This window comes from Dermatophagoides farinae, chromosome 10 (assembly GCF_024713945.1).
Source record: "Dermatophagoides farinae isolate YC_2012a chromosome 10, ASM2471394v1, whole genome shotgun sequence".
Classification (NCBI taxonomy): Eukaryota; Metazoa; Arthropoda; class Arachnida; order Sarcoptiformes; family Pyroglyphidae; genus Dermatophagoides; species Dermatophagoides farinae.
Window position 1 is genome coordinate 2,018,883 of NC_134686.1, and position 13,695 is coordinate 2,032,577.

At 29.9% G+C, this 13,695-nt stretch overlaps 1 protein-coding gene across 4 annotated transcripts; it reads left to right on the forward strand.

Moving 5' to 3' along the window:
• The first annotated feature begins 63 nt into the window (after positions 1-63).
• Positions 64-12,995, forward strand: Dab (DAB adaptor protein). Of its 4 annotated transcripts, XM_075734713.1 has the most exons (10): positions 64-352; positions 687-2,102; positions 4,418-4,558; positions 5,505-7,366; positions 7,426-7,953; positions 8,022-8,179; positions 8,237-8,391; positions 8,445-8,896; positions 8,979-9,083; positions 9,460-12,995. In XM_075734713.1, exons 4-10 carry the CDS (start codon positions 6,299-6,301, stop codon positions 12,322-12,324), a joined length of 5,331 nt encoding a protein of 1,776 aa, XP_075590828.1. In that variant the 5' UTR covers positions 64-352; positions 687-2,102; positions 4,418-4,558; positions 5,505-6,298; the 3' UTR covers positions 12,325-12,995. The 4 variants fall into 4 exon arrangements, with proteins under 4 accessions (XP_075590828.1, XP_075590830.1, XP_075590829.1 ...); XM_075734715.1 differs by lacking the exon at positions 687-2,102; XM_075734714.1 differs by lacking the exons at positions 64-352; positions 687-2,102 and adding an exon at positions 3,878-4,343.
• Positions 12,996-13,695: the final 700 nt, after the last annotated feature.

Genomic DNA, 13,695 nt, shown 5'->3' on the forward strand with positions numbered 1-13,695 from the left:
TCAATCATCAGATGTCAGTAGTGGCCAATTTATTTACCCTGATTTTCATTGTTTATTCAAAATGTTCCTTTATGAGCCATTCATATACTGGTGTATACACTTGAAACAATGTATACAAAAGAATTTATTCCAAATATGGTTTTTTCGATTCTTATTGGGTTGTTGAATAGGATAGATTCAGTTTTTGAATGAATGAAAATGTGAAATGACATGATGTTTTTTGATCATACATAAAAACATATGTTGTTTTTAATTGTGCCAATTGTTCATAATTATAATTAATTATGTGATTTTTTTTCTTCGACGGTAAAACCACACGGAATTCATCATCAACGAATCTAACACATTGAAGGTATGTTTTGTTTTGTTTTTTGTTTTTTTTTTTGGCCAAATCACCTTGTTGTCATTTGTTGAATGAATCGAATAAATAATCGTAACATTCGATCGTATTAAAGATAAAATAATTTATCAATGATAATGATCATTGATTGATAGTTAACACATTTTTCTAAATGTTAGTATGTTTATAAGCAGCATAAGATTGAAGAAAATAATAAAAAAAAATTCATGACGTATTTTGATGAGAGAATTGATGGATTTAAACACCACCACTACCACCACTTACTTTGTTGATAATCCCCCAAGTCATTTTCTCTTTCATTTTATTTTATTTCATATTTTCTTAGTTATAATACTGGACATTGAAACATGTTCATCATGAAAACATTATTCAATGGTATATATGGTGTGTTTTTTGCATGTATGTGTGTGTATGTCATTCATTCATTTTAGCTACTTTTTTTCCGTATGATTGGCTCATCATCATCATCATCATCATCAATCGTTTAGAAATTTTCATTTTTATTAGTTATTACGTTCGAAACATTCGAACACGCTAACTAAAATAAATTCGATGTACGTATGTGTTCTTTGTGTGTGTGTGTGTGTCGTGAATGATACAAAACATTCAAATTATAAATGATGTTTTTGATCTATTCTATATCATCATGATGTATGATGAATACAACATTGACATTGTCGATACATCAATCAAAAAAAAACTACCCACAAACATTTCAACATTAACCTCCCACACACACACACAATATATTGGTATTGTTGTAACTACTGTTTTTAAATGCATTTTTCATAGGAAAACAACAACAACAACAACAAAAATCTTTCCTTTTCTCTCATTGAATTTGTTTTTTTTCCGTACATTTCTCTCATCCGTTATTATAATCATTAGCATTATTATTGCCAAGTGCGAAACAAGAAAAAAAAATTATCATTTCAAATCGAATGTTTGTTTATGTGTTTATTTATTTTGTTTTGTTTAATTTTTCCAATTGATTGTGATAAGAAAAAACATTATATTCGATATATACTGTTAATCAACATCGATGGAAGCATGATTTAAAAAAAATTGTGATGCGCACATTAAATCGTCATCATCGAATTGACCATTGATTTTTTTTTCTCATTGAAAATCAATAAGAAAAAAAAATTGCGAATCTTCTGTATGTGTGAATAGTCCATAGTTTTGCATGCATGTATATATAGATGATAATAAATGATATCACCAAATTCTTGTCTATGGTAAATGAATCAACAACAGAAAAAAACAACCGTTATGCCACATTACCACCACCACAGCATCGACCACTACGATTCAAAATGTTATAGAATTTTTGGCGTCATTTTTTGATTCTTGTCAATTCACAATTCGATTCTTATTCTTTATGTGTGTGTGTTGAGCATGTGTGCCCCATTTTGTTTTATCTATGTCGCCGTTCATGTGTTTAAATTCTACAATCCATTTGGAGATACCATCAATTCTATCTGCTTCTTCTTCTTCTTCGTTTATTTGTTTGTTATATACACGCACACACATATTAGTCATATATATACCGCAATAGTATAACGCCAAATTCTTTCTTTCTTTCTTTTTTTTTTGGTTCTGTTTTTTTTCTTGTTTTCCAATTTCTTCTACTTCTTGTTGTGACAAATCCAAATTTGGATGATCTCTGTATATTCTTCTTCTTTTTTTTTGCTGAATTTGAATAAATTTTATTCATCATCCATTTCAGAATTTCAAACAGGTAATGTAACGTTTTTTTTTGTTATTTCTCAAAGATTTGTGATTTGATTTCTCTTTTTTGAGCTATTTTTTCCCATTGTGTTCGTTTTTTTTTCGGTTGTATGCGGTTCCTGTATGGATTGCGTTGTTGTATTTGTGAAATGCACATACATATTGCATTTGTGTAAATAATAATAATAATAATATAATAGAGATCAACATCATCATCATTTTTGTCATCAAATTGGCATTTACAAGTCATCATTATCATGTTCATATCACATGTTGTTAAATAATAGTAATCATCATCATCATCGTCATCATAATTATTCGCTTGCACACACACACACACAATTGTCACTTGGATAATCGAAAGAAAAAATTTCTGTTTTGTCATTTAACCATCATCGAATTTGTCAATCATCTATAGACGTCAGTTTCAATTAATAGCAAAATTATGATTATGTTTGATGATGATGATGATGATTGAATGACACGAATCAAACTATTTCGACTATTTAGAATCGAATCTAATTAATTCCGCTCATTTTTTTTCATTATTATTATTAATTGAATATTCTGCTTAATTGAATATATCTGTTGTTGTTGTTGTTGTGGTTTTTTTTGTTGATATATTGACTATTTTTAGAAGTACAATGTGAAAACAGTAGTCACTATTCATACTGCTACTACCGATGACAACTACCATGTTGTTGTTGTTGATGATGATAATAAAATTTCGGTGACAAGGACGACATTTCAAAATGAAATTGTTATCATCATCATCATCGTCATAATAATCGTAATTTGTTTTTTGATTCATAAAAATTTATATTCCATCTTATGATCTAAACCTGAATGGAATGAGATTATCAACTGTTTACGATCTTTATTTTTTTTTCTTGTGGTCATATAACGACATTTCCATGGCCCAATCATAGTGTATTCATCCTGAAATGAAATAATTTGATTTGATAATCCTCAACAACAATAACAACAACAACAATGATCATTATTATTATTATCTAACGCTGATTTCACATACATAATCATTATTTATTATTATTGCCAACATTCTGTTTTTCACACGTTTCTATCACATTTGAACTTTTCTGTTGTATTTCTCACCAATCAAATGGATTGAAATTTTAAATATATGCATTAAAAAAAATATGAATTTTTGACCTTTGAGCTTTGATTATGGTCATCATCATCATCACCATCATTATATGATTATCGTTGATTTTCTCATAGAAAAAAAAATATTCGCTCTGATTATTGTTCAATCAATGGCTGATTAACGACCATTGAATATGTGCAAATGCAAAAAAAAGTTTGGAATTTTTTTTTCATCATCTATTCTATTCTGATCCTAATTTGGATCATATATCATTATAATAACACACATTTTTTGACCATTTAATTTTCATTCGTTACTAATAATGATAATGATCATATTATGTATGTGATTAAAAATGTTCGTGTGTGTTCTCTCCACAAAACTTATCCTTGTGACGATAATCAAATCGATTGATCGATCATATACCAATATATTTGCTTTCTACTGCCTTATATACTACGTATATGTTTCATAAAAAAAAATTGACAAGAAACAAGGTCAAAATTAAACTGTTTGTGTTTGTTTTTGACAAACAATGTATGTTGTTTACCATAAATATAGCTTCTGGGTGATGTTGATGATGATGATTGAAAGTAATCGGTCAAAAAAAAAAAAAAAATTTTTTTTTGTTTTAATAATTTAAGAATAACAAATATGCATTATTGCTACTCTTATTATTTTTTTTTTGTTCTATTAATCGATTTATTGATGCAATCAATTTCTATTCACCTGTTTGATTATTGATTCAATTGTTTTAGATCTTTTTGTTGTTGTTGTTGTTGTTGATCTTGAAAATAACAATATAATCAACAGCAAAAAAAAACAATTGAATCAAACATATGATCTATTGATCTATTAAATACGTGTGTGTGTTTTCAGTTTTTTTGGATATTGGCAAATGTCATTGTTCTTGTTGTTCATGATATCATCATCATCATCGTTGAACGACAAATTTTTTTTTCTTTATAATTTTGATATTCAGTTCATTTAACTTTTTTTTTATAATGAACTTGAAAAAAAATCAATTTACAATGATCGGATTTCCGGAATTTTTATTTTTATTTTTATTTTTTTTATTTTTATTTTTGTTGCTGAATTTATGACTTTTGGCTATTTTTATTCATTCATAAGGAATGGGAATGGGTGAATGAATGAATGGATTGATGTTTTGAACACATCTAAAGTTTAACTTTTTTTCTTCTCTTTTGTGTTTTTAGCCATAATTCACAGACTACTGCATCATCATCATCATCATCATCAACCCTTTTGTTTCTGATCTCATCATTACAATAAACAACAACAATAATAACTTCTATATATACTATTCGGGTACTCCGGATCATCATTGGAAAAAAAAGGTTTGTTTCTGATTTGTATATATTTATATATGATAATAATTCTTTCCGATAGAAAAAAATTTCCAAAAAAAAAAAAAAATTTGTTTCATATTAATTTCGATAACTCCCACAACATACACCATACACACACACGCATAGTTTGTGTACTAAGGTCCACCATGATGTGCTTTTTAAAAAAAAAAAATCATAGATTGTACCATTCATTGATTGATTCAAAAAAGAATGATTTTTATCATATATAGTGCGTATCATGTGCCGATTGTATCCAATAAATAAATGAAATCATTATTATTATTATTAATTGTCACGAGCCTGTTTGTTTTATTTCGAATTTGATGATGATAATGATGATGGTGGTGGTGTTGGTGCTAGTAATTGATGGATGATTATTATATAAATACATCGTATTCATATATCGTTGATTATAACACGTATTTTTTTTCTGTTTATGTTGGCATCATCATCATCCTCATCATAGACGATGATGATGGCTGTGGTTGAATAAAATATAGAGTTAGTGACATTCATTTTCTTGAAAATATTTTTTTCCATTGAATTTTTTTTTGTTTTGTTTTCTCATTATCATCATCTTCATCAACATCATCGACAACATTGCATGAAATTTTAATTTTGTTCGGTGGCGTGTCTTCTATTTTTATTTTTTTTATGTTTGATTGTGTGCGATTTGTGCGTTTGTTGGTTTTTTTTAGTTTTGATCATTAGTTTTGTATATTAGAAATAATAATAAATAAATTTATTATTCAAAAATGTCTCTATTCGATATGACCGGTAAGTAGTCGGTTTTTTTCTGGTTTTTTGGTGTTGTACAAATTTTGAAATTTTTTTTTATTCGAGTTTTTTTCTCTTTATCGGAAGAATTTTATCACCAAATCATCAATGACATTGATTTACTTTTTTTTCATTTTTGTTTGTTTTCATCTAACAGGACCTGTCATCACAAAAACCGTACAGGAAACGCCCACGAAAAAAATTTCCACTAATCCATTTGTTGTAAATAACAACAACAACGACGACAACGACAATCCATCAATCAATGATCGGAAATTGACAAAAAAAGCAATTATCGATGATGAAAATTCTTTTGAAAAATATGTAGTTTCATTGAAAGATTTTGAAGAAGAAGAAGAAGAAAAAGAAGAAGTTGTAGAATCTATTAATACAGATTCTGTTGGTTGGCCTGGTTCACCACCAACATCTACAAGTCATTTTCTATCCACTAATTCTAGCAGTCAAGATTCATTAATTTTATCTACAGCTGATAATAGTGATCATAAAGATCAGTCGTCAAAAAAAATTGTCAAAAAGAAAAATATCGATTGGTTTATCGGTAGTGAACAAGAAATACCTGATGATGAACTTTTTAAATCTGCTACCATTTCAAATGAAAATGAATCCAGCATAAAAAGTGATGATGATGGCGATGGTGAATATCATCAATCGAATAGTATTGACATTGACGTACAACAACAGACATTATCATCAACATTTTCATTTGATTGTGGATCACCAAATTCGTTGAGTTATTTTCTTCAACAAAATCCAACCAAACTATCGAATTCAATCAATTTAACAACTTCACAACAACAACAACAACAACAATTACAAAAATCATTGAAAAAATCTTTTTCATCCGCTAGTATTATATCGACTGGATCACCGTATAGTGATACAATATCAGCAGGAACTAGTCCAATTTCCATTAATAATAATAATAATACTATGATGATGAATGTAGCATCGAAAAAACGTGGTCTATTTTCACGTGGTTCTAAAACGATAACTGGTGGTGGTGGTGGTGGTGGATCATCACTTGGTGCAAATGCAACATCATCCACATCAATTAATGATAATCATCAGGAGGAAAATGGTAAAATAAATAAAACACCATCTAGTCCATCTGGTGCATCGCATCAATTTAACGAATTAGATGAAGATCGTTTCAATGGTGATGGTGTACAATTTCAGGGTAAAATGATTGGTCATGAATATGTGGCCGAAGCTCGTGGTGAGCAAATGTGTCAACAATCATTGAAAAAATTGAAAATCATACAAAAAGCATTGGGTGGTCATAAACGTAAAATCAATGTATTCATTTCGTTTGATGGTATCAAAATTCTGGATCCACAAACTAATGAAGAATTATTTCATCATTCTGTGCCGCAAATATCGTTTATATCACGTGATGAAACGGATACACGTGCCTTTGGTTATGTTTTTGGCAATTCACAGACTGGACATCAATTTATTGGTATAAAAACAAAAAAAGAAGCAATGATTGTCATGTCAACAATTGGCCAATTATTTGCCATAACATTGAAACGTAAAAGAAATGCCGAACAAGAACAACAAGCGGCTGCAGCAGCAGTAGCTTCTGTTATATCAACAGGCGAAGAACATCTTTATCATTCCGTACCAGATCGTCAATCTTCATTGACATCATCATCACAGACATTAGAGATTGTTAACAATACTAATGATCTCATCAATAATAGTGGTTCGGCAACGACAAAATCACGTGCCCGAATTCGTCCGAATACAGGTGTCGCATTGGAAAATGTTCCGATACCGGCATTACCACCACCATCGGATCAACATCCAAGACATCGACAACACAATCAACATTTTGCTACAGTTGGTCGTGTAAATGATATTAATAATAATTTTTCACAATTACAACAAAAAACATTATCCTCGTCATTGATCAATGAATTGGATCTATTTCAACCAACTAACGTAGCTGGTGGTGGTCAAAATCTAGGTTCAAGTATTGATTCTTCATTGCCAAAGGTTTGTGATGTGCTATTTTTCGGTTTTTCAGTTCGACTAATTTTTATAATTATCAATAGGACACAAATCAACCGAAATCCGGTCCACAAGGTTTAGCTTCATCATATGACTGGGCACATTTCGATGATGATCATAATCAATTATCGATCAAAGATGATTCAACATTGAATACAATATCATCGATTTCAGATACATTAACATTTGGCAATAATCAACAAACTTTGAATAATTCAGTCACATTGGTTGCTGATCAACAACAACAACAACAATATTCAACAAATCAGAAATTCCAGATGAATTCTAAAGCAATGATGAATAGTCAGAATAAATTGAATATCTCTTCAACAACGATCTCATCAGCTAATTTCGATGGAATGGATCCATTTTCCGATGCTTTTGGTCCGGATCCATTTTCAACAGCATCAACAACTGCTGATATATCATCGAATGTGTTTAGTGCACGACCATCACTTCAACAACAACAACAACAACAACAACAGCAGCAGCAGCAACCCCAACAACAAAATCGTCCACCATCGAATCCTGGTCCGAATACATTGTTTGATTCAAACAAATTAAGTTTCAAAGTAAACTATACGATTTTCATTTTGAATTTTTATTTCTCAAAATTATTCCATTTTTTATTATATTACAGGAAATTAATTCTGGATCAGTACCAGCATTGACCAATTCATTTGGATCATTATCATTGGATAAATCACAACAATCTGTGACAAATAATCAACATTCAGACAATTTATTCAAAAGCAATGTTGAATTGTCTCAACAAAATCAAAATTCCCAAGCAGACAAGTATGAAAAATTTTTTCCAATTAATTTTTCATATTTCTCATTGATGAATATTTTCAGATATGCCGTTCTTGCCGATATTAATTCTATATCAACATCAATTTTTGATTCATTGGGTAGCCGTACGACTACAATGATTGAAAAAGATGATAATAAAAATAAAACGCCCACACCGCCACCAGCCACTGTAATGCAACAACGAAATTATGCTACAGGTAATTTAATGGTATGATAATACGATTACAATTTATAAATTCTGATTATACAGGATATCCACCATCGATAAATAATTCACAACATCGTCAACATCCGAACCCTTCACCACTTTCATATGGAGTCAATGGTGTCGTTGTATTACCACCAGTTTCTTCCACATCGATACAAAAGGAATATGGTTCTGTTGGAAACTTTCCAAAAAATCAATGGTTAACTAAAAGCTTTGATTCAAATGAAATGTCCACCGGTCGAAACATGAATCATGGACAACAACAACAGCAAGCACAAAAACAAGCTCCACGAGCTGAATTTGATTCAATGTCGAATTTATCATCGAATTCATCGAATACTTCAATTTCAAATAATCCCAATATACAGCTACAGCAGCAACCGAATCAGAGAAAATCAACCACCGAAACATCAAATATTCCACTGTTTCAAGAATTAGATCCATTAAATAATAATAAGAAAAGAAATTCGCCTTCAAATTTTGGAAATTTCAATGTTTGTTCAAATGAATTATATTTGTTATTGTTTTTTTTTGTAAAAAAAAAGATTTTAACATTTTTTTTCTCAATACGTTTAGGATAACCGCAATCGATCACCAATAATTAACAATCCTAATGGATTAGATTCATCATTATCATCGATGAATTCATCAAATTCATCATTGTTTAATAATTCACGTAATGTAAGTATTTGTTCATTCATATTGTTGATTAGATGAAATGATGAATTTTTTTCAACTATTATTCTATTATTTGACTAATTCACTATTTGCCAATCTTGTTTCTCATTTTTCCTATTTCCTTTTCTTTTCCTTTCTATTAAAATTTCTTCCTTTTTTTTCATTTGCATCTTGTGTGTGATCATTGATCGGATTTGATATGAATATCCAATATATGCATGATACATGCTAACATATAACATAACACGTACATTTATTTTGTTTGTTTGTAACCCCTTTTTTTGTAACAATCAATTGTATGATGATTGAAATTCAATACTTATTTATTCCATTATGTATTTGTTGTTTATTTGTATTTGTATATTATATCAAACAACAGTGTTCAACACCAAATAGTCTACATTTTCAACAAAATCGGAAATCACCACAGCCTTTATTAAGTCATCAACAATCATTGCCAGCTATGACTGCTTCCTGTAGCAATTCATTGAAATCACAATTTTCATCGGCAAACAATAAAATTGAAGAAATTCCTAATAATAATGATAATAACGACGATATCAATAATGATACATTGACGATTAATCCACCACCACTTAATTCGAAAAAAACAATGTCAACGACGACAACAACAACAACTATAACAACAAGCCCGCATTATATTATGCTTTATAATCTTAGTACATCACCATTACAATCAAATCAAACAGATGATGATGATGGTTTATCAAATAATCAAAATATAGATTCATTTTCAAAATTAGCTAAAGATGATGATAAAGTACTTAAAGACAAGAATTTATTATCATCTCATCGTAAAGATAATGATGAATCAGCAGAGATTAACGAAGAGAAAAAAGAATTAGATCATAAAAAATTGGATGAATCATTATCGAAACCAAATGTAAATGATGAAATGAATAAGAATGAAGACAATTCATTATCAGATAATAATTTTGTTCAACGATCACATGGTCAACGATCACGAACATCATCCGTTTCATCAAGTTCAAATTCTTTGCTATTACAACAAGAAAATTCCAATATTTCCGAATTAAAATTCGATGATGTTTTTGAAATACCATTATTGTCAAACGATATGGAACAAAATGTGACGAAAATTGCCGAGAATAATGAAACGACTAATAAATCAGATAATAAATCATCAATTGAAAAGGAAAATCAATCAATTGAAATTAAATCAAGAAATACAACTACAATTAAATCGCGAACAGAATCGGTTTCTTCGTTGAAGTCCGATTCATCCACCGGAATCGTAATGATACCTCAAGCAGCATCTACTTCATTATCATTATCACGACAATCTTCAACTTCATCTACACCACCCGCAATACCTCCTAGAACTGATCTGCATAATACAAATAAATATCATAATCAAATGTGTCCCATACCTCCACCATCATTACCACCGCAACATTCACAGATTCAAGGTGGTCATTCTTCATCATATGGTAGTAGGATTTATTCACAACATTATCCTCAACAAACATTTCCACCATTTCCTTATTATCCATCACCACCACCACCAAGTGGCCATTATCCAGATCCATATTTACATCGGCCTAATTCATCATCATCTCATCATCATCTTCGTTATCATCCAACTTATTATGATTCATGGTATTGCAATCAAAATGATCCAATCTATTCAACACCACCACAACGGCCACCTTTAGATTATCCACCACAAATTCCACCACCACCAATACCATCGAATGTTCCATCAAATTATTTGGGTTATCACGCTAATCCAAATGATTATTATACAAATCCATCAAGACCATTTAGTGGTGGTAATACTTGGCATGAATACTATCAACAACAACAACCACATTCATCATCAATGATTCATCCTTCTGCTGCTTCACATCAGCTAATGTCATCATCAACATTATCATTATCATCAACAGCATCGGCTATGCAATATTTACCACAATCACAAGATAAACAGCCAATAAAAGCTTCATCAAGATCATCGACTCCTCCTTGTAATACCATTGATAATGATGAAGCCGCACCTTCTACACAACCACCACCGCCAACTGTACCTAATCCACAACGTCGTATTTCGGCTGCATCAGTATCATCTTCCTCGGGTGGAGCAATATCTAGCCAATCACCATCAACAAATTTACATCGAACATCATCATCTATTTCTAGTACAACGGATCGAACTTTCAATGCAAATACTACTGGAATGATTCCAATGTTTCCTCCTCCGCCACCACCATCACATCAAATCGATCCATTCTATCGGAATCTATATTATGATGATCCAAATAAATCATCATCATCACCATTCGCTGCATTCAATATGAATATGGAACAAATGATTATGAAATATCATAATCCGGTATTACAACCCCCACCACCACCTGTTGTACCATCTATGCATCATCGTAATAGTCCAATATTACCACCATATGAATCTCCTTATGGTTATACAAATTATCAATCATATCCTGGACACTATCCTGCAATTGTTAGAGGTCGAAATAGTTCTGGTCATCTTTATCCGAATCATCAATTAGATATTACACAACAACAACCTTTACCACCATTATCATCCACACAATCAGGAACCCTACCTTCTCAACCATCACCTTTTGGTTGTCCCAACAGTAGTATTGGAAGTAATTCCAGTAGTAATGGCAGTAGTAGTGGATATGCATCCACATTGGTATCCACAACATCAATGATGGTTGATCCAATTGCTCGTATATCGCCAGCTCATCATCAATATGTTAGTCATGATCATCATCATCAACAAAACCCTTGGACAACAACATTTGTGGATAATACGATGCAGCAACAACAGAATTCAATGAAACAAAATAATGATACAAACAAAGTGGATGATTCTAATTTATTATTTAATGATAATTTTGCAAATTTTGATACAAATCAAGATGGATTCGATACTATCAAACGAAATCAAAAAGATTCGTTAATTATGATGTTGGACGATGACAAAACTAATGATAATGATGAAAAATTAGAAAATCAATCACAATTGAATAATGAAAATGATGAAAATAACAAGATACAGTCGCCACTGTCGCCGACAATATTAACAACAGCAACAAATGCGAACGATAGCAATAATAATAATGATGATGTCATAACAAATGAAACTAATAGATCTCAAGAATCATCAATTGAACAGATGAACATTTTTGCCAACAAAAATGATCCATTTGAAGATGATTTTTTTAAATCATAACATTTGAAACCTTTATATATATATAATATATTTGTGATATATATGTTTGAAAAAGCACTAACTTGCATTTATTGTAATAGTTACAATAATAATACACAAACCACTACATGGCATTTTTCTTTTCTTTTTTTTTTTGGTTCTTAATACACATTACATTCCTTGATGTTTTTTTTTTTGATTCTTTGCTTTTCATTTTTTTTCTACACATAATATTCATGATATTCTTGTCAATTTTATTCTTGGACATTTATATATGTGACTTAAAATACAAAAATATAATGGTTACAACCACAACAACAACAACAACAACAAATCACATACTCATTGCATTTTTTTTTTATATATATATGAATAGCATTTGTTAGTATTTTTTTCATTTCAGCAACGATTTACTTTTCTTTGAATCAACCTCTCATCTTCATTCGAATATCATAAATCAATCTATCTGTTGTGATCTGTTTTCATCTCTTTTTTTCTTCGTTTTCGTTTTCGTTTTTGTGTTTTTTTCCACGGTTTTTTTTTGCAAACACCTGGTATATACAAATTATAATGTTGATGAGTATTATGTAGATGTGCATTTTTTTTGTCACAGCATCTAGATCTGTAATAATTTTTCTTTCTATTTTTTTCTTTGGATAAAAATTGAATAAAAAAATTCTTTTAGAATTAATTAATTGAATTTCGTTTTTTTTTGTTCCCTCTTGAATAAAGATCAATGGTCATGGCCATTTACCGTTGAATGGTGGCGTTATGAATATCATGAATCATGGTGGTGGTGGTGTTGGTGGTGGAAATCCATTTGGCTAACTAGATCCTATTTGAATTTTGCAAAATTTTAAATTTCTGTAATTTTTGTTGTTGTTGTTGTTGTTTGAAAATTATGAATAAAAAAAAGATTTTTTTTTAACAGAAAAAAACAAAAATTCTTTATTGCGTCTCAGTGAAAAAACAAAATTTTTTTTTTTTTTTTTAAACAACACCTATAAGTTCCATGGAATTGTCGTTATCGACTAAACTCTGTATGTGTGTGTTATCAGTAATAAAAAAAAAAAAAAAAAAATACGCATCACCACTTTATGATTAACAATTAAAAATTTATCACACACACACACACACTCATCATCATCATCATCATTTCATTTCTATTTCTAAATCATCAAAAAAAATAAACCAAATATATAAAGATAATAACCTGGCCGGATATCTGATTAATTTAATGATTTAAAAGAATCGATGATTAAGAAGAACCCCAAACTAATTATCAAATAAAAAAAAAAAAATTTCTTAGATTATCATCATAAAACTCTTTTTTTTTGAAAAACAATTAAACAATGTTACGATTAACGATCATCAACATATGTATTATATCTT